At 43.2% G+C, this 26,321-nt stretch overlaps 1 protein-coding gene across 1 annotated transcript in view; it reads left to right on the plus strand.

The window, feature by feature from the left end:
- LOC309335313 (dynein axonemal heavy chain 11-like) overlaps window positions 1–26,321 on the plus strand; it is a 218,587-nt gene that overhangs the window by 99,050 nt on the left and 93,216 nt on the right. The window contains exons 37-44 of the mRNA XM_081850263.1: window positions 1,437–1,641; window positions 2,899–3,064; window positions 4,153–4,255; window positions 6,377–6,616; window positions 9,027–9,188; window positions 12,257–12,450; window positions 16,758–16,920; window positions 20,886–21,009. Coding sequence (XP_081706389.1) covers window positions 1,437–1,641; window positions 2,899–3,064; window positions 4,153–4,255; window positions 6,377–6,616; window positions 9,027–9,188; window positions 12,257–12,450; window positions 16,758–16,920; window positions 20,886–21,009 — 1,357 coding nt within the window. The remainder of the gene's footprint in view (window positions 1–1,436; window positions 1,642–2,898; window positions 3,065–4,152; window positions 4,256–6,376; window positions 6,617–9,026; window positions 9,189–12,256; window positions 12,451–16,757; window positions 16,921–20,885; window positions 21,010–26,321) is intronic.

A 26,321-nucleotide genomic window follows, 5' to 3' on the forward strand; every position in this document is an offset into this window, starting at 1 on the left:
TGTAGTGAGATGGGTTCTAAGTCCCCTGCCCTCCGTTTTTATTTATATATGTAAACCACCTCGTAACTCTTTTGCCCTAAAAGCGGCATAGAAATAACTAGAAATAAACGAAGAATAAGTAGTTGAAATGAATTGCAACCCTATCCGAAGAACACACTCGTGTCACAACAAAATAGTTCGCTCCTAAGTAGAGCTTGCGCCTGAGTGTTTCAAAGCTCTAACCTTAATCAAACCGCACAACATTTCTGTGATACAATTAAGTAATAATATGTCCATTTTCCAGTTGGCTAAACTAAGCACAGATAAGTTAATTAACTTACCCAAGAGACTACACAGTATCAATTAAACACTAAAGTAGAAACTGCATCCAGAATCACAATTAATTATAGCCTTGCTCTGATTGTTATTAGAGTTTATTCACTATAGTGCAAGTGTTTCTCTTCGCAACACCAGAACGAGTGTATTCACACGTCATACACACCAGAGACAGCAGCTGAAAAACTCTTGAAGCTTAGCGATTGATTCAATATGCAGTAGGCATATTTCACTTCAAGAATCCACATTTTTCTATCTGCTTCCTCGGGTTCTTTGTGGGCTTGTAAAAATGACAATCCATTATGGACCTATACTTTATTTTTCATTTGGAACCTTGTAGAGAGAGCTATCTTCTTCCCACCCTCTCACCACCTCACCAGATTCTCACATTATCTCCTATACAAGCTGACTTCATACTTCATTTCTGCCATTGATATGCCTATTTTCTGCAGTGTGAATGAACTGCCTGGGGTGATAAATATTAAAGTATATCTGCAATTACATTTTCAAAAGGAATTGGGCCTTTTTTGTGAATAAAATTATTGCTGCCATATTTACTCAGTTTCCCAATTTTAATTCTGATATCCTTGGGTAGAATTTTTCGGTCCAACTTATTGGCAAAAGCAATTCAACATCATTTCTCTTCATTTATGTCCATGTTATATTATTTCAGCATAATCATATGGTAGCGCTATGACTTATGTTTATAGCATGTCATTTATATTTGAAAATGTGAATATAGACATTGCAATAATTCTCATATTACATTTCACTGTATTTTAAGTGACAGCAAAATGCAGTATTCCACCACATTGAGTTACAAATGCTATATAATGTAATCTTGCTAAAACAGCTATTTAGCTTCTGATCTTTGCAGTGTCAAAAATCATTCATTGTTATTACAAAATTAAGATTATGACAAGTATAAAGTCTGAGTAACTGTTATATATTTCCACTTGTTTAATCTTAATGTATAAATTCACTTTTCTGTCACCTAAATTGAAGTATAAAAACAATTACATTGATTTACATTGCGAAAGAGCACTCTTAACTGCATAACATATATCTTTCCCCCTTGTCTCTAAAATGCATATACCTCTTTGCCTTGTCTGAGGGAACAGACAGTCTTGATTCATACATCCGAGACCATTCGCTTGAGATATTTTGTGGATTTGCTTTTGGAGAAGGGTCAGCCAATTATGCTTGTGGGAAATGCTGGAGTTGGAAAAACCATTCTCATGTCGGACAAGTTTAGCAAGCTCTCAGAAGATTATATGGTGGCTAAAGTCCCCTTCAATTATTACACAACATCTGCTATGCTTCAGCGTATGTAACTACCATCATTTTACCTCCTCCTTTAATATTCTGTCTTTACAGCAGCACAACTTCAAAATTGAAAAACCATGCCATTTCACTGCAGACCTGGGAATTAAGTAGTAGTAGTAGTAGTAGTAATTTATTATTTATACACTGCCCATCTGGCTGGGTTTCCCCAGTAACTCTGGGCAGCTCCCAAGAGAATATTAAAAAATGTGATAAAACATCACAGATTAAAAACTTCCCTAAACAGGGCTGCCTTCAGATGTCTTCTAAAAGTCAGATAGTTGTTTATTTCCTTGACTTCTGAAGGGAGGGCGTTCCACAGGGTGGGCGCCACTACCGAGAAGGCCCTCTGCCTGGTTCCCTGTAACCTCACATCTCGCAGTGAGGGAATCACCAGAAGGCCCTCGGTGCCGGACCTCAGTGTCCGGGCAGACCGGTGGGGGTGGGGACGTTCCTTGAGGTATACTCGGCCAAGGCCATTTAGGGCTTTAAAGTTCAGCACCAGCACTTCGAACTGTGCTCAGAATCGTACTGGGAGCCAATGTAGGTCTTTCAGGACCGGTGTTATGTGGTCTTGGAGGTACTAAGATTACAGCACGCCATTTGTCAGAAAAAGCAAAAAAAAATAAACAAATCCTGGAGGATCAGTCATGGATCCCCTGTGTGGTTTTGTGCTTCCAGTTCCAGGTCTTATTTATTTATTTATTTTGACCTAGATGCATCAACACGGTCTATTTTGTGCGTGTAGTGTCTGCCTGCTGTTGTTTTACTACAACCCCCATCACCTCTTGTCTTTGGCTATGCTGGTTGAGGCTGATGGGAGTTGGGAAAACACCACTCTCTGAAAGGAGAGACTGTTTTAGGGTAGCATGACTGGTTCGGCTACACTGAGCATCAGCGCCACAGGCGGTGCCGCAACAATTGTGAGCTCAAGAGGCAGGGGGAGCCGCTGAAATTTGAGCCGCACCGAGTCCACCACTGCTGGAAGTCACCACATTGGCTACTCCTAATATAGGCCCTCAGCCACAAAGTCTGTCGTTTCAGACTTTGTCGTTTCAGACGCAGCTCAGAATAAATTTCATTCACGTACTTAAGGGTTTTTTAGACCCTCTGAGCCTTCGACATGTGAAAGCATACATGAATAAGCTCTATATATGACGATAATGATCTGTTTGAGCGCGCTAGGTATTTGAACTCTTTGCCTTTTCCTACAGCTGCGCTTCAAATATTGTTCTCATGCAACTTCTGTTCTCTTCGCAGGTGTTCTTGAAAGGTCCTTGGAAAAGAAAGCTGGCAGAAATTATGCTCCTCCAGGCATGAGAAAATTAATTTACTTCATTGATGATCTTAATATGCCTGAGGTGGATGCCTATGGGACTGTCCAGCCTCATACTTTAATTAGACAGCACCTCGACTATAGTCATTGGTAAACTTTTTTTTAAAAAAAGTTTTAAGTTATACATATATGCATATTTGGAAATATTAAATGATTTCTAGCTTGACTAGTATGACTATGAACTGATGAGTAAAGAAAATAGCATGGCACATATTCATGAGTAGGAACCTTTATTTTGCTTATCTGTTGCTGGGGAAATCTTCAATATTTGCACTGGTAGATGCTCTATATATGGGCAGCCAACCATCAATGGAAGAGCATGACAAAATGACTGCAAAATTTTGAGGATGCAGTTGCTGCTTACCTTAGTAGGTATTGCCAAGAAGTACAGCTAGAAAAGAAACGTGGGGGGTGCTGTGGTCTAAACCACAGAGCCTAGGGCTTGTCGATCAGAAGGTCGGCGGTTCGAATCCCCGTGAAGGGGTGAACTCCCATTGCTCGGTCCCTGCTCCTGCCAACCTAGCAGTTCAAAAGCACATCAAAGTACAAGTAAATAAATAGGTACCGCTCCGGTGGGAAGGTAGGCAGTGTTTCCGTGCGCTACTCTGGTTCGCCAGAAGTGAACCTCCGGAACGAATTAAGTACGTAACCAGACGTACCACTGTATTGTCTACCCTGATTAACGTGGGATCTGCAAGGTCTCAGGCAGACACTTTTCTTTCCCATTACCTGTTACCTGGTTTTGACTGGGTGAATGAGTTCACAGTAACCCTGAACCACAACCATGCCTGCTTCAGCCCCTTTCCAAGCGTAGAACTGCATCTGCTGCACTTGTCGAAATTGGTTACGGCATCTCAATAGCCTTGTTAAAGAAATGCCAACATTGGAAATTCTCGCCTCTATACAGGAGATACGTGAACACTACTGTCATAATTTGATGAGAGAAGGCCAAATTTAGGTCCTGTCAGTCTTCAGAGTTGCTTAAGAGACTGAGAATTATAGGAATCTTGTGTTAAGAGAGCAGGGACAAAAGAAAGGTTTTCAGATCTTTTAACAGAGGGCTACATAATCAGACTTTCTTCCAGCAGCCTTCAGTGTGAAGATCTGTCAATAGGGATCTCAAACTGTGAATATACAATTGAGTTTTATTATCTCTTTGTTATTTTGTAACTACATAGGTATGACAGACAGAAACTGATTTTGAAAGAAATTCACAATTGTCAGTATGTCACGTGCATGAATCCCACGGCTGGAAGTTTTTCAGTAAATCAGCGTCTTCAGGTAGGTTGCCATAAGTGCCAAATGTTAGCTGCCTATTCCTCCCTCTTCTTCCCCAGAATAATATTAAAGTGATTTTAATTTCAGCAAAAGAGAAAATCATTAACTTTATTGTGTGCACTGGTGTTTACACCTCTGGAGATAGAGTTTTTGGGGGTTTATGTGTGTTAAAAATACTCAAGCATGGCTTTTTCTCTGCTTTCTCGTAATAATACTAATAAATAATGATACGTGAATTGTTGGACTAGATACAGAGCTAAATAACATGATCAGGGATGAGCACAACTAGGTCCATTCACACATAAGCACTCATTGGAAATAGCTTCCTAATCTGCAAAAGTATCCTCTGAATGTGAATGGATGCCTGACTTGAATAAGCCAGGTGAAGTATTTTGTGATGAAGTGAAAACCAGCATGAATGAAACAAAATTAAAAGCACAGGAGGATCACTAGGTGAAATATACTTGGAGTCGAGAGTGGATTTCTTGCTCTTTATTCAGCTCATGGTAGTGAGGAATGAAAGTTCCCCCCAAATATCTGCTTTATATACATTATTTACACAATGGGCCGCACGTGATTGGCTAATTCCTGGATTCTCCTGTAGGCCAATCAGGTTGCGGATTCACTTTCACCTGGAGCTGGATTGGGTGGCTCCTGAGGACCAATCATACTGCTGCATTGTTCTAGGACCAATCAGATTGCTGCATTCTGAATCCTATTGTTCTAGGACCAATCAGACTGCTGCATTTTGGATCCTATTGTTCTAGGACCAATCAGACTGCTGCATTTGGATCCTATTCAACTCAGTACATAACACTTGGTGTCAGGGACCGTGATGAGGAGGGCTGCACTGAGGAGGAATGGTGGGAGCCACCCCTTCCCCCTGCTCCTGATCAGGATCCTGAATCTTCCCAGGAGCAGGAGGACAGTATAGATTTGAAACAGTGGTTTGCAGAGGGGCATAGTTCAGAAGGCAGAAGCTGGGAAATCTGGATGGGGAACAGTTAGGAGAAGAATCACTGGGAGGGAGAGGGTTAACAGATTCACTGTCTCTGGAAAGCATTCCTTTGCTCAGCCCAAGGTCAAGAAGAGCAGATAAGGTGGCAGCAAAGAAAGCACAGTGGTTACAAGCTCGGGTTACAAGACGCAGTAATGACGTGTGTGACTAGGGAGTAAGTGGGTGGAACCCTTAATTGTGGGAGCACCTTCATTCCTAGGAAATGGATTCTCTCGCTGTGATCATTAAAGTTTCTAACTGGTTAGAAGACTCCTTTTCCTTTGTTCTGCTTATCTACTGCCAAAGTGGGGAGGAAGCCTGTTCCCTGAAGCCTGACACTAGGCAATCGGAGATGGGAGACTGGGTTAGGCTTCATCCTTTTCCATTGGCTTCTTGGAGGCATCTTGTTGAACACTTTTTGGAAGAAGGATGCTGAACTTTGGGTCTGGTCCAGGAGGGCTCTTCTGATGTGTAGGACTATATATGCCGTATTTTTCGCCCTATAGGGTGCACCGGCCCAGAGGGCGCACATAGTTTTTTTGGGGGGAAATAAAGGGGGGAAATTATTTTTCCCCCAGGCGTGGGGCAGGGGCGGGGGAAGCCCGAGCTTCCCCCGACCCCAGCTCCCAGAACAGGCTGCTATCCGCAAGCCTTGGGAGCCCGGTGGGAACTCCTGGGAACTCCTGCCAGTCTCCCCAGGCTTGCGGATATCTGCCCGAAGCCCGGGGCTCTCTCCGCTGTGCTCCCCAGATTTCGGGCTGCAGGCTGCTGTCCGCAAGCCTTGGGAGCCCGGTGGGAACTCCCGCAGGCTCCCAAGGCTTGCGGATAGCTTCCTGAAGCACCAACCCCTCTCGCTCTCCAGGCCTCAGCGAAAGCCCACATTTGCCCCATAGGATGCACACACATTTCCCCTTCATTTTTGGAGGGGGAAAAGTGTGTCCTATAGGGTGAAAAATACGGTGTGTGTGGGTGTGTGTATATATATATATGTTTCCCCACACCCAAAAAACTTCTCAGCTCCCTTTGAAAGTTGCCTTCAAGATTTCACATATGCAAATCAAATAGTGGCTATAATATACTCTCTGGTTTGCTTCTTCCCCGTCTCCCTTTCCCCCCTTCTCTTTCAGAGACATTTCTCTGTGTTTGCTGTCCACTTCCCTGGAGCAGATGCTTTAGCAGCTATCTACGGGAAGATAATGAACATGCATTTCCAGCAAGGGGGATTCTGTTACAGCATAATGAAGTCTGTCGGCACACTTGTCCAAGCTGCCATTTCACTGCACCAGAAGATGACGCAGAATTTTCTACCCACGGCCATCCGATTTCATTATATTTTTAATCTAAGAGATTTGACACGCATATTCCAGGTAATGCAGTTCACTCCTTTCTTTGTTTCCAGTTGGTCGGAGTTTTGTTTTGTTTTTTTTAAAAAATAATTTTTATTAAGTACAAATTAGAAAACATACATATTTACAACAAAAGAAAATACATATAACCAAGGAAAAAAATTAGAGAATACTTTGCCTCTTTTCATATTTACAGTTATTTATACCTCTATAAAATGCTATTCACAATAAAGGAGTGAAATGAAAGATAAGATATCAGAAAAAAAGAAAAAAAGAACAAAGAAAAAATAAAGAAGTAAAAGAAAAGGATCATGGGTGAAAATTTTTAAAAGTAGATAAGTATTCACTATACATAGCCGTTTCCCATCTATATTTATAATCAATTGTATAATTTCATCTTGTCCTTATCCACCTTAGAAAGTGTTGTTGTTTTTAAAAAGACTTCCACTGTTTGCCTCATGCATTTTTAATAATCCGTTCGTCAAATCCTCTGTTCTTCATATTTTCCCTTTGCATTTCCTTAATGTCTCACTTTGTGTTTTTTATATTACGCACAAGATTATTCTAAACACAACCAGATTTTTATAGTCGAGCCCTGGTTTTGTAAATAGTCATTTAAGAACTCCCATTGCTTCATAAACATGGTCGGAGTTGTTATATAACCAGCATACAGTGGACCACAGCCAGCCTAGGACGTTTGTCACTTGAGGCAAAAACCCACCACTGTTCCCTGCTTCCGACTCCTTGGACGTGGCCCTCTGCTGCCCTGCCCCCCCCCCCAGCTACTGCTGCCTCTATAAATGCCCCTTGTCCCTTCCTCTGCTGTGTGCATGGCCTGCCCTGCTGCTATGGGGGTGTGTGGCCACCGCAGCAGGTCACACCCACAAAGGAGTAGGCAGCAGTGGGGCACAGAAGTGACATGGCGCACGTAAGGTGGAGGAGGCACAGCCACATAGGAGGCAGAGGCAGTGAGCAGCACACTCCTTGGACCCAGACCTGCCACCTGAGGCCACTGCCTCGCATTGACTGGTGAGTGAGGCAGCCCTGCAGTAGTCTTGCAGGAGGAAATGGCTGGTCTGCACAGTAAAAAGCAGGATCAATGATGGATCTAAGTTCATAAATAATATTTATTTGCATGGAATTCTAGCCTTAGAAAAGTTTTAGTCTGGGGTGGGGGTGGGGGTTGGAAAATAAGGCCATAGACATATCCATAGCTGTCAACTTTCAGATTTGAAAATAAGGGATCAGCAGCCTCACCTGTCCTGGGGACATCTACAGGCTATCTAACAATCCAGGATAGCAGCGGGAAGCGGCAGGAAACGGCGCTGGAATAAGGGAATTTCCTGCAAAAAAGGGAAGGTTGACAGCTATGGACATATCTGTGGCATAGCATGGGGGGCACAGGGGCAGTTGAAGCGGGCACAAAAGTGGTAGGGGGCACAAAATTTCAGCACCCAGTGTTGCCTCAATACAGCTGCACACTTCTGTCTCTGGGCTCTGTTGAAAACAGCTTCTCTGTGTGTAACAGGAAGTGAACTCTCCAAACAACAGAATGACTCTTCTTATCTCTGTGCCTGCAATCTCCTGGGTGATGTGGGTGCCATTAGGCAGTTAAATGCGCATGTGTACTCCCTCCACCTCCCTCCCTCCCATTCACTCCCCCCTCCCCGCAACCCCCAAGTCCTCATGAAGCTGTCATTTACGCATGCCCAGTGACCATCTCACATGTATATACCTCAGCTTAACTACGAAGTGGATGTGGTTTAAGTTTTCATTTCGGATTGAAGCCAGTTTGAGGGGAAATACGTGAAACAGTACTACTTATCAAGAAACAACGGGATATATCTTTGTATAGTTAGAGAGAGGAAAAAGTTGGCTTGTATATCTTGACTCTTTTTTTTGTTACAATTTTTTCTTTTGTATTTGGTTGTATGTTTGTTATGTGCATAACCTTAATAAAAATGTATTTGGAAAAAAAAAAGAAACAACGGGATAGCTCTGCATCATGGGTAATGTGTTTACCCAGATTTAAAAGCCAGTGGTGGGAGCACATTGGAGCCAGAGGAAATAGGTGATGTGCACACAGCCATAGTCTGAGAACAGAATGCTGAAAATAGAGTGAAGCCGTTCTCGAGGCAAAGTATAAAAGCATGATTTTCACTCAAATGCAAATTATAGATAGGAAGGGTGGGAGGAAAAGGAATTGATGTTCACAAGGCAACCATAGTGCCTCATTATAAACAACACGTTGCTTTTAGCTGCAAGCCATTAATTGCCTATCAAATATATGCACATATTGTGAATAGCAAAGCCACACGTTTTTGTGTGTGCCAGAGGAGTACAGTTTATTGAATGGCATATTTCGGTACTAGTCATAAACTGATGCTCAAGAAAGATAATGTGCAAATAAACACTTCAAACTGTTTTGTAGGGTATGCTTTTCGCAACCCCGGACTGTGTGCGGTCTCCTATTGACTTGGTCCATTTATGGTTTCATGAATCTTCCCGAGTCTACTCAGATAAACTTATGGAGGAAAATGATATTGAACATTATAACAAAGTGCTTATTGATACAGCCAAAAGGCATTTTGAGGTATGTCTTGAGTGTGACTTTGACCATGAAACATTCCTATCTGAGGCGTGTTTTTCATCTAATCATTAATGAAATGCATTGATTGAAGCTAGAAAAGCAGGTTGGACAGATCTAATTGATTCTGCTGAAGATTGTGAATTTCCTCAGTAACCATCTGCTTTAATGGTCATTATTGGAATGAAGACAGAGGAAAATAGCACAAATGTGAGCCTATGTCAGTGTTACATTCAATAAGATGACGATCAGGTGTTTTCAGCTTAGATTTTTGCAGTTGAGAGTGATCTGTCTGCTGAATATGATTCTGAGTGTATACATTGGAAAGGGAACTGATTGTGTGACACATGCTTGATTGTGTGACACATGAAGGACTCTGTCATGACAGCTTAAAAATGTATAGCATCAACTGACCATTGGTTTTTAGTTGAAGATTTGGGATCCACAACTGGGGCTCACCATGGGCATAACCAGCATACACATGCATCTTTGCGTTAAAAGCGGATCCCAAGTCTGGGACTAAAAACTTGATCCCAGAACACAGATGCCTTGTCACATGCCCACAACGTAGGTTTATAGCCACCCCTTTCACTACATCCCTGTCAATAAGTTGCTGAAACATTTCTAAAACAGCCCTGGTCAGGGAAGTTTTTAATGTGTGACATTTTAATGTATTTTTAATCTTTGTTGGAAGCTGCCCAGAGTGGCTGAGGAGACCCAGCCAGATGGGCAGGGTACAAAGAATAAATTATTATTATTATTATTATTATTATTATTATTATTATATAAAATATATGAGAACTGCTTGAGATTAAGGTACTATATTTGCTGTCAAGCTGCCTTGAACTTCTAGGGAGGTGCAATAGAAGTAAGTGTTTCAAGTAAATTGCTGGCATCCGTCTGTCTCGAGAGACAATGGAGGAGTGCACCTTCGGGGGTGAAGTCAAACTGTTGGAAGTTTGCAGCGCTTTGCTGTTGCTGTGGAGACCGATATGGGAGCGACATGTTTTGTTGCAGCTGGGGCAGATGAAGGTGTCGGGCTGTGCTGCTGCAGACACACAATGGCGTTTCTTCCCCCTGTGCTCCTCCCAGAGGTCATTCCTCCTCTGCTCACTGCTATGGATACATAACCTGTCTGCCTGTCTCCAGGCACTGCGGTCATCTGCAAGTGATTCCCACGGAGCAGGGTTCATGCTGCCAGTCTTCCTGTCACATTTGCAGACATCTTTATAATGCAGAGTTGGCCTGCCAGTGGTCATGCAGCTTGAACCCGTTCATCTTGCCACTCTGCGGGCATGACCAAGCCAACGTAGATGTCACTGAGACAGAATTGTGAACATGTTGGGAATGTGGGCTTGGGAGAGCACATCTTTGTGGGACACTCTGTACTGGCATGTGGTACTTCAATAACTAAAGGGACACGGGTGGCTCAGTGGTTTAGACCACTGGGCTTGCCAATCAAAAGGACGGCGGTTCGAATCCCCATAACGGGGTGAGCTCCCATTGCTCTGTCCCAGCTCCTGCCAACCTAGCAGTTTGAAAGCACGCCAGTGCAAGTAGATAAATAGGTACCGCTGCAGCGGGAAGGTAAACGGCATTTCTGTGTGCTCTTGTTTCTGTCACAGTGTTCTGTTGCGCCAGAAGCGGTTTAGTCATGCTGGCCACATGACCTGGAAAGCTGTCTGTGGACAAACTCCAGCTCCCTTGGTCTGAAAGTGAGATGAGCACCACAACCCCAGAGTCACCTTTGACTGGACTTAACCATCCAGGGGTCCTTTACCTTTACCTTTCTTCCTTCAATAACTGTGCTCTGGTGCTCACTTTCAGGTCAATACGAGGCTGGTTTCACATTTTCATACAAAACAGGAAAAGGAAAAGAATGCCAGTTTTTGTTTTCATGTTCTCAGTCTGAGCTGGATTGTGACCTTTTAGTTTTCTGGAATGGAAATTTATCTGCTCTCGGGCAGTGGTATCTGGTGACTCAGACTACAGTCCTGTGTGCATTTACTTTGAAGCAAGTCCTATTGAGCACATTGGGGTGTTTCTGAGTAAATGTGCAAAGGCTCTGGCTACAAGTCAAGTATCTTGCATTGTCTTGCCAGAGGGATTTGAGAGTGGCCATAGCTCTATGGTAGAGCTTTTGCTTTGTCTACAGACAGTTCCATGTTGGACCGCCAGCATCTCCTGGAGAAACTGGGAGTGTCCCCAGGTCTTGAAACCCTGGAGAGCCACTTCTAGGCTGGGTAGACAATACTGAGCTTAGGAGAACCAATGGTATTGAAGGAATGGGTTTCTGAGCAGTCAGTTTAAAACTGACTCAAAGCCCCCCCCCCTTTTCTTCTTAGCATTTCTAAAATGCTTTAACTTGAGCTGTTGAGCAAATGCATAACAAGAACACAGCTGCATAAACAGGGCTCTCTCCTTTATCAGTCTGTGATGATAAGGCTGGCCTTGTCCACTCTAAAGTGGAACAGAGATGACACTCTAGGTCTTATCTTACCACAACCCTGATGCACAGACCTAAGTCCGGGAACAAAGCCAGAGTGCGTTCTCGGAGTTGATGACCTCTTCCTCCAAGATAAGAGTAGGAAGAGGAAGATCATTTTATGGTCAGAAGTACAGGAAGGAAGATCCTTTTATGGTTGAGAATACCAGAGCAGGAACATATGTGATGTCAACCTGCGTACATACGCTGACGTGGTTGGGTTCCTAGGGAAGGAGGGAGAGGGTGCCTGGAGGATATATATACTGCATGAAACTTCTCATTTCTTTAGACTTGCTGTGGACTCACCACACAAGTGCCTTCTGCTATCCGGAGAGCAGAATAAACTCTTTCTTGTAATCAACCTTGGTGTCATTTGACTTCCTTCCTCCTGTCCTGGAGCAACGCAGACCCAATCGGTGAACTCCAATAAGGCTACAGTATATGGCAGCTTCCTATGTTCCTAAATTTTAATTCAGCCTCTGTGGCTATAATTTCAGCATCCTCTATTTGATATCAAGTTAAAATTAGGAGAATCAATATAGAGAAAGGGTTAACATGCTTGTTTGTCTCTCTGTGTTGTTGCCACCAGGGTGTTGATGAGCACATATTTATCTATAAGCCACTAATTTACTGCCACTTTGCCCATGGTGTTGGAGAACCTCGTTACTTTCCAGTATCTGATTGGAAGAAGCTGACCAGAATTTTAACAGAGGCGTTAGAGCACTACAATGAACTGCATGCAGCAATGAACCTTGTTCTCTTTGAGGATGCCATACAGCACATGTAAGTTATCTGAGTCTTGGTGTGTGTGAGAGGTGCCACTTCGATGCAAACAATACACTGGTGTATTTACAAAGTATTTGAAAATGCCCTCCTGGAAAGTTTTAAAAAAGGGTAAGGGGTGCTTGTAAAGTGACCGGATCTAAGCAAGACTTTTAGCACCGGCTGACTATAGAAATGCATCTGCAATTTTTTAAAAAGGTCTCAAGGAGCCAGGATCTATTGTAACCCATTGGCTGCTGCTCAGTGTGTGACCAACAGGTACTCTGCTCCTGAAGTCAAATCCACAGTAAAGCTCAGGGGCAGATAGAGACATGACCTGTAAGGATATTTTAAGATTCGGTTGATAGAATATTACATTGCTTTCAAATATTTTACAATTCCAGGTGTGTGTCATGAAAGAAACCCCTGATGCTTTAAAATTATTCTAGAGATCCCTGGGTGAAATGGAAAACATCAGTTCCCCTTTCTTGGGTCCTATGGCATTTCTGTCTAGCAGCTTGCTCATTTCAGTGAAGATATCAATGTATAATAAGGACTGGGAAGAAATAATAGTGAGGTGCATTTCAATGTTCTAAATTTCCCTACTTACTTCTTCATTCTTTCACACTCCCATCCTACTCCATATGCTGTTCGGTAGCTTTGAATGGTGGGGTTTTTAAACAGTGGAATATGAATCCATAAAACGTATCATTCACATATATGTATGTGTGTCTACACTGTATTGTATCAGTTTTGAAGACTGGCACTACATTCATCTATATTGTGGCCCAATTTGAGGATGCCTCGTCAGCACGGCAATGATGGAATCGTTTCCCAAAGAGTTTCTGAAAGGCTCTTCCACCGGGATCTGCAACAGAAAGCAAATTAATTTTCTCCTCTTGTTTTGTTTTTGGGTTAATCAAGAAAAACGCACTTAATTACTCTGGCAGGAAGTCATGCATGTAGAGGCTGAGCTCAGCCTGAGGCCAGATGTCAGCGAGTCTGAGGTAGGATGAGTTCTTGAGAAAGCTTCAGTCCCAGCAGAGATTGATCTAATCAATAAAAAATAAAAAAACTTATTCTACTCACAGTCCTTGTTTAAAAAACCTCAAACCACATGGCTATTAAACCACGCTGCATGCTGATGATGAAGTGGTAAGAAAGAGTTTGTTTTATAAAGGCTTCGATCCAGAAAACCTTGTCTACTTGAGCCGCTGTGTAATGTGTATGGCTAGCTAAAATAATTGATCTACAACTGCTCAGCCAACACTTCCAACACCACCAAGCAAATGGTAATACAGTCAAACCTTGGAAGTTTAACAGAATCCATTCCAGAAGTCTATTCAACTTCCAAAACATTCCGAAACCAAAGTGTGGCTTCTTATTGGCTGCAGGAAGCTCCAGAAGCCATGTCAGACGTTTGGGTTCCAAAGAATATTCGCAAACCGGAACACTCACTTCCAGGTTTGCGGCGTTTGGGAGTCAAAATGTCTGAGTACCAAGGCGTTCGGAATCCAAGGTACGACTGTAGTGGCCAGCATCTTTTGTATGTTAGAGAGAAGAAAGGCAGTGGTGCTACCTGTTTTGAGGGAGCCTAAATCATAGAATCATAGCTGTTTCAAAAAGCTTGTCTATAATATAGCTTCCAATTCAGAATCAGGTTCATTCTTCAGGCTCCTTTGTTGTTGTTTAGTCGTTTAATCGTGTCCGACTCTTTGTGACCCCATGGACCAGAGCACACCAGGCACTCCTGTCTTCCACTGCCTCCTGCAGTTTGGTCAAACTCATGCTGGTAGCTTCGAGAACACTGTCCAACCATCTCGTCCTCCGTCGTCCCCTTCTCCTTGTGCCCTCCATCTTTCCCAACATCAGGGTCTTTTCCAGGGAGTCTTCTCTTCTCATGAGGTGGCCAAAGTGTTGGAGCCTCAGCTTCAGGATCTGTCCTTCCAGTGAGCACTCAGGGCTGATTTCCTTCAGAATGGATAGGTTTGATCTTCTTGCAGTCCATGGCACTCTCAAGAGTCTCCTCCAGCACCATAATTCAAAAGCATCAATTCTTCAGCGATCAGCCTTCTTTATGCTCCAGCTCTCATTTCCATACATCACCACTGGGAAAACCATAACTTTAACTATACAGGCCTTTGTTGCTCAGCCTCCTTTAGTTATCAACTTTCATTTAAAAGAAAAAGCAAGTTTCCAATTCTCGTGATCATAGAATCTTAGAGTTGGAAGAGACCCCTGGGGTCATCTATTCCAACCCCCTGCAATGCAGGAATCTCAGCTAAAGCATCCATGACAGGTGGTCATCCGACCTCTGCTTAAAAACTTCCATGGAAGCAGAGTCCACAACCTCCTGAGGGAGATTGCTCCACTGTTGAACAACTGTTACTGTCAGGAAGTTTTTATTGATGAACAAGGTGCCCTCTTAAGGAATCCACCCCCATCTACTCTGATCTTCTTCCTCCTTGCCCTTAAAAAAACAAAACACCTTGATTGTTATTGATGTGAGTGGGTTACAGTGGTGCCTCGCAAGACGAAAAGAATCCGTTCCACGAGTCTCTTTGTCTAGCGGTTTTTTCGTCTTGCGAAGCAAACCCATTGACGGCTTAGCGGATTAGTGCTATTAGCGGCTTTTAGTGGCTTTTAGTGGCTTTTGGCGGCTTAGCGGCTTAGCGGATAAGCAGATAAGTGGCTTAGCGGCTAAGAAAAAGGGGGGGGGAGGAAAAAAACCCGCAGGAACTCGCAAGACATTTTCGTCTTGCAAAGCAAGCCCATAGGAAATTCGTTTTGCGAAGCACCTCCAAAACGGAAAACCCTTTCGTCTAGCAGGTTTTCCGTCTTGCGAGGCATTCGTCTTGCAGGGCACCACTGTATTTTATTTACATTTGCTATTGGTGGCAGCAGCCACACACCCTTCCCTCTGTCCCCTTTTGGCTGGGTGGCAGGCAACCTGGATGCAATGGATTGGGGCCATTTTGCCCCACAGGGATCTGCTGTGCTTCTGGGATGGAAAAAAATACATTTTTGCTACACATTTTTATATGCATTTTACCCTAAAATACAAAATTTTCTATGTCTTTTATACTAAAATACACATTTTTAATGAGCGGAGAACTGTACTGCAGATTTGGAAATGTTTGAAAAACAAAAAAGAACTGCTTTCTGATATGCGTGTTTGCAAGGAAGTGAACACCAGGTGCTTAAAAATTCAGACCAAGTGAAATTCTCAAGCATCCTATGGCCTTAATGACTTGGTGGTGTTGCCACAAGATTTTCTCATTATGACCCATGTGAATGTGTGCCAGGATCACAGCTCATCATATAGTCTAGAAAACATTTGAAGACACTTCCAAGTGGCAAATGTAGCAGAAGTTTCCAAGATCAGTTTACAGTGCCCTGGGACATAAATGTGTGGTCACTGGTCTATTTAATTATTTCTTAAATAGTTGAGCAAACTGTCCCACACTCTGACTACAGTAGTAACAACGGAAACAGTGACTGTATATTAGATGTTAGTAAGACCTTTTATTCAGAGTTACTGTTATGTTTTCTTACATAGCATTATCTCAAATGTACCGCCATTCGGTTGTAAACTGCCTTTACAATTTACCTTTGAAGGAGAGGAGTATTATGCAAGCTTTAACTGTTAAGTTCAAAGTTGCAGGAAATTCAAACTTAAATAAGTTCTTAAGTTCAAGTCCCCCTCCCAAGTACATGGTTGTTAAAAAGGTTGATCGTAGGGCTATCAACTTTTAAATAATTTAATAGGGAGATTAATTAGTGAACGCATTAATGGCAGCTTCATTATTTCCCCCTATTAATTGATGGAGGGTCATTGAAGGGCAAATTTATTTGCAGACTGCACAGATGCTTAGATTCTCTTCTCCTTATGCCACAAATAGTGATCTTTCTATCCTACAATTTTAAATAAAAGCTCTGCAATACTGGAAATTAAGAGAAGTGCCCTTCCTTCAGTACCTTTGAGAAAACACCTTTAATGATTTCCAAATATATTTTAGAAATATAACCTCAGTCATTACGGACTAAATAACTTTGGGAGGTTGATAGGATTGTGGCATAATTATGCATGCTTAATTGGAAGTAAATCCTGGTGCATAATCCTAATTTAGGATGTAATCTTAATCCCACTCTAGGCTGTAATCCTAATCCTGTTTACCTGGGAGAGAACCCCCATTGAGTTCAGTAGGACTTACTTGTGGGTAGAAATGGTTAGGATTGCACTGTTAGTTTACAACCATAAATATATTGGATAGAAAGCTGATTGTCTTTAAAAGATTAATCTTTGCAAATCTGTTCCTGCCCTGTAGCTGCCGCATCAACCGCATTCTTGAAGCTCCCTATGGAAATGCGCTTTTGATTGGAGTCGGAGGAAGTGGAAAGCAAAGTCTGTGCCGCTTGGCTGCTTTTCTCAGCTCACTGGAAGTCTTCCAAATCACCCTACGCAAAAGCTATGGGATCCATGATCTCAGGGTAGGTCTCATAGTGCACTTGTAAGATTCTGCATTCAGATACGGTCACACCTCGGAAGTTGAGCGCCTTGCGAGTCGAATGTTTTGGCTCCCAAACCCGGCAAACCCGGAAGTGAGTGTTCCGGTTTGCAAATCGCGCCTTGGTTTCCAAACATTTTGGAAGTCGAATGAACTTCCGGAACAGATTCTGTTCAACTACCAAGGTACGACTGTATCAAAGAATCATAGAGTTGGAAGGGACCCCGCTGCAATACAGTGGTACCCTGGGTTACATACGCTTCAGGTTACATACACTTCAGGTTACAGACTCCATTAACCCAGAAATAGTACCTCGGGTTAAGAACTTTGCTTCAGGATAAGAACAGAAATCGTGTGGCAGCGGCGCGGTGGCAGAAGGCTCTTCTCCTTCAACGGTGATTAACAACCTAAGCCTTTGATGAGGCTTCAGGTACACTCCCATTCCGCAGAGTATCCAAACAGTAGCAGAAGGAGCCGAGAAATGTGTGCTACATTGCTACGTTTATTTCTAACTACGCAGGACAGAAAAGAATATGCATCTGCTCTCTGTGAAAGTCAGTGAACAACAGGGACAAAGAAACAGGAAACGAGTAACATCAACATCCGTCTCCTGTGAGACTTCCAACAGTCTGGAATGTAAACAGAGTCTTGTGACTCCAAAAACTGCACAGTGGCATGACAGAAATCTAACAAACCAGAGTCTAGATTTTACTTTTTGACTTCTGCATGCCATTGATGCTGGATGGAGATAAGCAACTCACATTACGCAGGTCTGCGGCTTGTTAACTTTCACTACAGGTTTATAAAATAGAACATAGGGACATGCCTTGCACCGTGACAGACCATTGGATCCACCTAGCGTGATATGGTCCACACTGATAGGCAACGGAAGTTCAGAAAGCACTTCAAAGCACAAGTAGATAAATAGGTACCACTCTGGCGGGAAGGTAAACAGCGTTTCCATGTGCTGCTCTGGTTTCGCCAGAAGCGGCTTAGTCATGCTGGCCACATGACTCGGAAAAACTGTCTGCGGACAAACACCGGCTCTCTCGGCCTATAGAGCGAGATGAGCACTGCAACCCCAGAGTCGTTTGTGACTGGACTTAACTGTCAGGGGTCCTTTACCTTAAATTTTATTGGCTCTCCCATGGTCTCACCTCTCCATGGAGATGCCATGAGTTGTACCTGAGACCTTCTACATACAAGGCATGCGTCCTATCACTAAGTTGTCAGGAGTTCAGCCTACACTCAAATAGGACCCTGGCAGAGACACATGCCCGACTAGCATGTTCTCTCCCTCCTGGTCGATTGTTCAGGGGCTTCATAAGCTTTCTTCTGATGAACATCGGATGCCAACCGACACCGGCACACTTAAGGATCCACAGAGCTTGAGCATCTCACGTGACAGACCTCAGCAACTCAGGATGTTGGCTAATCTACTTTATTTACATATAAACACACACGGAGCACTGCAACATGGCTCCCTCTCTCTCTAGCATCAGACAGCAAAGAGAAAAAGAACAAAGGACAATAGTCCCACTTCACGGAACACAGTAACACAAATATCCTGTCTCCATCACATCCCACTCTGTGGAGTCGAAACACATACCGTCATGTGAAAGACAACAATCCTGGGACTGCAATCATGGAGCAGGAATTCTAACATAAGTTAGAGCTAGGGGAGACATTCGATTCAGTTTGCATTTAAGGGTGAACTTACTTCATTCACACTATCCAAAAAAAAATGTGAACCAAAGCACAGCTATCCTTCAAAAGTTGCACTTCTCCAAATTTGGCAGTGCAAATTTCCCAGTCAAATACGGTGCACAAAACTGCATATACAAGATCAAATTGTGCATATAAATGCATATATTAGTAAGTATATATTTACACACATAATGCATTACATTAGGGGAATTGCTTTGAAAACGAGTGTTTGTTAGTCAAAACTGTATATAAAAATGCGTCTATTCAGAGAAATCTAAACTAAACTGCTTCAAGCCTGCACAACTGAAGTGGATTAAAATTCTCTGGCGCAACAAATCCACTTTCAAAAGGAACAAGTCAGATTGAAAAGTGGGATTGACAAATGATTCAACAGGAAGCCGTGTAAACACACTGCAAGCAAATCAGGATTAATGTGCATTGTAAAGCCATCCATAGACAAATCGGAATGAATGCCCTATAAAAGCAGGATATAATCTAACTACTGTGTAACATTTGTGCAAGCAAATCAGGATTAATGCTGAATAAATAGGGGGAGCAGTACCTGTAAATGTTTGCTACCAGGGCTTGCCTTTGTCGGGGGAGCAGGGAAATAGTGCTAACAATGGACCACAGTGTTTTTGAAACAGCTGGCAATTGATTTATCTTCCTAGGGAGTACATATAGGTGGCATACCTCCACCTTCTCACCCAACTGCATTGATATAATCTACATCTGTCAGTGCAAGAAACAAAAGCAGGTTTGGAGACAGCAAGAGACAGAAACTGCAGTTGGAGATGGGTGGAGAAAGAGTGAGCAAGCCTGAGCTCTGGAAGACACATTTTGATCTCTTGTCTGGGAATCTGATGACCAACAGAGGATTTGCTGCTTTCAGGAGTGCTGTGCCGTTTTAATTCATATCTGCTCAATTTGTTTATTTGTAACGTTTAAAAGGGACGTGGGTGGCGCTGTGGGTTAAACCTCAGAGCCTAGGACTTGCCGATCAGAAGGTCGGCGGTTCAAATCTCCGCAACGGGTTGAAACTCCTGTTGCTCGGTCCCTGCTCCTGCCAACCTAGCAGTTCAAAAGCACATCAAAGTGCAAATAGATAAATAGGTACCGCTCCGGCGGGAAGGTAAACGGTGTTTCTGTGTGCTGCTCTGGTTCGCCAGAAGCGGCTTAGTCATGCTGGCCACATGAACCGGAAGCTGTACACGGGCTCCCTCGGCCAGTAAAACGAGATGAGCGCCACAACCCCAGAGTCGGACATGACTGGACCTAATGGTCAGGGGTCCCTTTACTTTTTTAACATTTAAAAACACCTCAAGTTTTCAGTAATCTCTCCTTCTGAAGGGAACTTAACCCAGGTAAACACACTGCCCTCGAAGCTTCTGACTACTGTCCAAGAATGGAAACTCGCTGCTTTCTCTGGTGGGCGTTGGTTGTGGACCTTCGCTCTGCATCTCCTTCCCTGACACCCAGACGCACATGGTCGCCAGCTGATGGGGAATACCCCCCCCCCCAGCCATCATAGCCATGGGCATAACTTCCCACCCAACAAAACCAGGTTCAAATTGGCCCAGATTGGGGGAGTTTCTTGCTGGCTGGCTGGCTGGCTGGCTGGGCAGCAACACATAAAAGGCAAAGCTTCTCACTGCTGCCCAGGAAAATAATAATAATAATAATAATAATAATAATAATAATAATAATTTATTGCTTATACACCCCCCATCTGGCCAGGCCTCTCTAGCCACTCTGTGCGGCTCCCAACAGAATATTAAAAACACAATAAAACATCAAACATTAAAAACTTCCCTAAATAGGGCTGCCTTCAGATGTCTTCTAAAAGTCAGGACGTTGTTTATTTCCTTGACATCTGATGGGAGGGTGTTCCACAGGGCGGGTGCCACTACCGAGAAGGCCCTCTGCCTGGTTCCCTGTAACTTGGCTTCTTGCAGTGAGGGAACCGCCAAAAGGCCCTCAGAGCTGGACCTCAGTGTCCGCTTGGACAATGCGGGTAGAGACTCTCTTTCAGGTAAAGACAGCACATAAGAACATAATCCTTAACAGACCAGGGGAAGCACTTAGGTTGCTATATTGTAAAAATATGTAATTTCCCCTTCAGATAATTTGAATTTTAAAAATTGGGTCTTTAAGCTTCCCCTTTCATGAGGTTGCTTTGCTTGACAATATTGTTCAGTATGCATATTTCCGTAATGATCTAAACCTCCCTTTCTTCTACAGAGTGATATTGCGACACTTTACTTTAAAGTTGGCGTGAAGAACATCGGCACCGTGTTTCTTCACACAGATGCTCAGATCCCTGATGAGCGTTTTCTCGTATTAATTAATGACATGCTGGCATCAGGTAAGCAAAAACTCATAAATGCGAGAAAAAAGAGAGAGACTGTTTCTTTTGTACTTTATTTAAATAACATATTTTAAAGAGACCATTGAAGTCTTCGTGGAGGGTTTTTTTTTTTTAAGAAACAGAAAAACCCTTCGGTAAATATATTCATGATCAAAACAGTTGAAAAATAGAAGATCCTGAAATGAGCAAAAGGCCACTAGGTTTTGAATAGGCTTCATCAGCGAGGGAGAAAGGTCAGCTGTTGAGATGAGTTATAGGAGCTATTAAGTCACCTTTGTGACACGAGCAGAATAAGCTGCATAACATAATCAACTGCAATCAAGAGGAGGGGGGGAAACGCTGTTTATTATAAAATGCTTCAACTATTTTAATATTTGATATTGTTATATAAAATGGCACAGCGTAAGTCCACACACATTTCACCAGTATAAACCGTCTGCATTAATTGATTTGTGGTGCACGTTTTAGAATAACAAAAAAATCGCAGAGGGATAAAGTTCCAAATGGTCGGGAACAGGAGGAGGGTGATTCCTGCTCCTGAAATTGCAGTTGCAGACACTGCTGGCGCAAAGGTGTCCAAAATTTCTTACAAGAGCCCTTCACTCTTTCCCCCTTTTATATCACCTATACTGATATATGTGTGCCTTTTTAGCAATGTCAGGTCCGTGAAATTCATCCTGCAGCTGCATTTTCTGATTAAGTATATTTATCTCTAAGTGTGTGTGTGTGTGTGTGTGTGTGTGTGTGTGTGTGTGAGAGAGAGAGAGAGAGAGAGAGAGAGAGAGAGAGAGAGAGAAATAGGGGTGGACAAAGTAGTCTATTTCCAGTCCATGTTAGTTTCGCATTTGTTCAGCCTTAATTCCCTCCCATCCCATTTCTGCATGGTGATTCTTTTTTGAAAGAAAAGTCTGCATGAAAATTACTATTTAAATACATATTGCCCTGCAAAATATGCATTTCTCAATATATTTCCTCACCGAGCAAGCACATCTGAATATAATTTTCCCTAAAACAAACTTTGCTTTTTTTGGTACACTTGTTGACGCCAAGAACAACATCACAAATATGGAGAAATATGAAATGGAAAGGGTAACTGCATTCTGGTACGTACATTAGGCCAGGAGATGCAGATCAAGTGAGTTCATAACAGAATTGGCAAAGAATGAATTTGTCAAATATTTTGATTTATTTGTTCATTTTATTTATGGCATTGCTATACAACTTAATCATTAATAGTTCGAAGCAGTGCAAATAAAATTGAAGATTTAGTGCTCGCTTCGGCAGCACATATAATAAAATTGAAGATTTATTTATTTATTCTTAAAAACTGTACAAAGAATAAGATAAAAATCATCATAAAACCAGTGCTTTTTTTCTGGGGGTAGGCAGGGGTACACATACCCCTAAAGATTTTGTGAATCTAACTGGAGAAGAAACTATTTTTTAAAAAACAGGGTTTTGTAGGCTATCTAGATCAACCCCCTTCTTGAGGCAGACAAGCCAGAACCAGAGTGTCTCAGATAAGATGGATCACCAAAGCGTGTTCTCCAATAAATGAAAGCACGTGTTGCAGTGTGGGCCACCGGGCCAGGCCTCTTGTTGCCAGGCAGGTTAATAGTTGTTGCCTGGCATTGTGATTGGATAACCTGGTTGCTGGGGCAAATTGTATGTTGCAAGTTGGGTGGGTGGGACTATAGTCTTTAAATATTGGTGCAGTCTGGTTTCTCTTTCTCTTTGCAGAGTGCATCGAATCACCCGCCCGCCCGCCCTCTTTTCCGGTTGACCTTGCTTTGCCTGTCATGGGGTCGTCTGCCTTGGGGCAGGGGCCTAGTAGGAATTTTGCCATTTGGTGATTGGCTGGGCCATTTGGTTTTTGCCTACTACTCAGCAATTCGTCACAACTTGTAAGGTTGCGGTTAGGCATTGGTTATAATATGCTGGTGGTGGAGGGGTCAGGGTAGGCTGTGCCTGCCCCTCCTATTGTGCTGAAGGGAATTCCGTTAAAGGAATCCTGGGGCTTGCCACGATTTCGTCCAATCCCTGTCATGGGACCAGGGCCGGCAAGCTTTCGGGGAGCTGCTGGGGTGAGTGGCGTGGGTCCGACGCTTAGCTCAAATGACCCCCAAGTTTGACTTTCCCTTCTACTGGCTACCGATCGGACCTCGGGATGTCTATTCTGTCCCAGGCGGGGGGACAGATAGTCATAACCAATGTCTAAACAACCACTCACTGATTTTGTATTTTAATAAAGTTGTGGCCAAAATAGTGCCCAAAAACCAAAACTAAAATTACGTGTTATGTGTGAAGTTATTTCAGGGGTGGCCTGGGGACCTACACACGCAACCTCTGCTTGAAGAACTCCATTAAGTTGGTTTTTTGTGGGGGGGGGGTTGGTTGTTCAGATTAATTTGGGGTTTGGAAAGCTATCCATTCTTGGCCATGGGTAGGCAAACTAAGGCCCCGGGGGCTGGATCCAGCCCAATCGCCTTCTAAATCCGTACAGTCCGGGAATCAGCGTGTTTTTACATGAGTAGAATGTGTCCTTTTATTTAAAATGCATCTCTGGGTTATTTGTGGGGCCTTGCCTGGTGTTTTTACATGAGTACCGTAGCTTCCAGCGTCTTAGGCGACTGGGCGTATAAGACGACCCCCAACTTTTGCTGTTCAGTTTTAGAGTTATAGAGTTTGAGCGCCGCCGAGGGCAGAGTGCGCACCCCTCCGCTGCCTCTGCCATCGCAGCAGCAGCCCGAGGCAAGGCGTTTGGCGGGTGGGTGAATGGGTGAGCACCGCGCTCGGAAAGGACTTTACGCGTCCCCTTCTGTGGGGAGGGAGGAGGAGCGATGGCAGAAGGGTCGCCTCTGCTCACCGGCCCCCTCTCCTCCTTCCCAAAGCATATACCCGGCGTATAAGACGACCCCTGACTTTTGGGGTGATTTTCCAGGGATAAAAAGTCTTCTTGTATGCCAGAACATATGGTAGAATGTGTGCTTTTTTAAAAAATGCATCTCTGGGTTATTTGTAGGGCACAGGGATTCGTTCATTCCCCCCCCAAAAAAATATAGTCCGGCCCCCCACACGGTCTGAGGGACAGTGGACCGGCCCCCTGCTGAAAAAGTTTGCTGACCCCTGATCTTGACTTTTAGCAGCCAGAGTTTCATGTTTAGGCATGTTCTGCTTAATAAAGAATTCTGTTTATTCCTCACTCTAGAGAGCACTATATGAACAAAGTGATTGCACAACTTTCAACTTGCAGTACAGGAATAAGCAGTCAAAGTGGAAACAGAACATGTATAGAGATTGCAGATCAGCATTAATGCATTGTTAGTATTTTATTTTATTATTCTTTCCACTAAGTAGTGTTGTCACAAAGTAAAGCATACTATATTGCGTATCGTTCTCTTTATTATTTATCCAGTTAGATCTGGAAAAGGGGAAGAGATATAAGTAGGGGGGGGCAGTCCAAGTATAGCAGTAGACTATCTTTGTATTCTCTGAATCTATTGTAAGATATGTTGGTTTTGTGCTTATAATTGAGATGAACAGATGGCGAAGACTTCATTTAAAGTAGTACTGTACACCCATTAAAATAATCTCTGCTGACTGTGTTTCTTCACTAATTGCAACACAGTAGCACAGAAGAAAGATCTAGAGTCTTTTCAACCATTTACTATTTTAGGACAATAGTGTGATCTTGTCAGAAAAAGGAGATTCCCCCAGGATAATAGATGAGGGTCTGCCGTCTGTGGCAAAGTGTACATAAAATAAACATTCTATCATTATTGTAATGGTTCTAGGGGTTGCTTGTGCCTAAACCGGTGCAACGCCTGGCTGGGTTGCCTGAGTGAACCTCTTCTGTCCGGACAGCCACTCGCCCGTGGCTGTCTCAATCGCTGGCAGAATCCGTCAGTGGCCGTTTCTTGAACTTCTTCCAGCAAAGAAGCTCTTTGACGCCTAGTCTCCTCCTACTCTCCCTGCGCAGAAGCCTTCTGCGCAAGGAGGGTGTAGGCAGCGGAGGACCCTTACTCTCCCTGCTGGTCCCTGGCAAGGAGTCATGGGACCGCCTCGCCGATTCCCCCATCTGCCCCCCTTCTCCACTGGTGCTTCGCTGATTCTCTTCCCCAGAAGATGGGCTGCCTCTCCCCATCCCGGGACGCTCTCTGGGTCCCCTCTGGATTTTGCTCTCTCCCTCCGGCCCTGATGGCAGTTCCCTGACAATTATCATTGGAAAGAGAGAGTTATTTGCACACATTTAGAAGAAGGGATGGCCTGTGTAAAACCTGCTGAAAAAAAAATCATTCAAATTGTCCAAAATCCTGTGGTGCTTTCAATAAGTTTAGAGTAAGAATGCTGGTGATGCGGTCAGTCTGAGGAGCTGTGTATGTCTTGGACATAAAAATGCCCTGGATCAGCCCTGGATTCTTGAGGCCAGGTTTGTGCAACTGGCTTTATTAAATGAAAATCTACCTCCATTTACTGTAACTTGGCTGCTAAAAATATTGCCGTCCTGCATTCATCAGGCTAAAGTATAGTGACATAAAATGAATATCGTTCAAATAGTGCAGCTCAGCAGAAATGGAAGCGACCCACAAGAATGACAGTGGCAGGGAATGATTATCAGCCGAAGACCTGCATAACCAATAATGTTTTACATTCTCGATATGTCAAGAAAGGAGGAAAGAGCAACTCTTCACAGCACCTCAGGTGGCTGTTTGTGGCAGTAACTCAAGAGTCCTGGGGCAACTCCAGTAAAGGCTCTGCTGATTCCCCCTGGAAGAAAAGGATTTTCTGCAGAATGCAATTCCTTCAGAAGCTCTTAAAGGAGGAGGCAGTTTTTAATGTAATTGAATTCCAGAAGGAATTTTGTTTTGGATTAGCCTCAAGCTCCAGGTCTTTTGCACCAGACCCCAAATCTCTTGCTCTTTCAGCCTTTAAAAAAATAAGTTGTGTGTGTGTGTGTGTGTGTGTTTTACTTTGCTTAGAGGACAAATTTCCCTCTGAAAGTTGTAGGAATGGGTTTGGGCACAAGGAGAAGATATATTGTTTAGTTATTACCTTTCCTTGCTCACTCTAGTGAGATCAGCAGCGTTCCATCTTTTGCCGTTTAAACTAGGAAGGTAAGACAAGGTTGATTTAACCTTCTATAAATAATAATCCAAGATGCTTTAAGGCAAACTGGATTTTCCTGGTATTACCCCTTTTCTTTCCCTTTAAAACGATAATCATACACATTGTTTTGTGAAGAAGTAAAAGTATCATTTACTTACATAGTTCTTGAAGCCACAATTACAGTAGCAAAATGAAAGCAGGTT

The sequence above is a fragment of the Podarcis erhardii genome (assembly GCF_964252035.2).
Source record: "Podarcis erhardii genome assembly, chromosome: 1".
NCBI classification, from domain to species: Eukaryota; Metazoa; Chordata; class Lepidosauria; order Squamata; family Lacertidae; genus Podarcis; species Podarcis erhardii.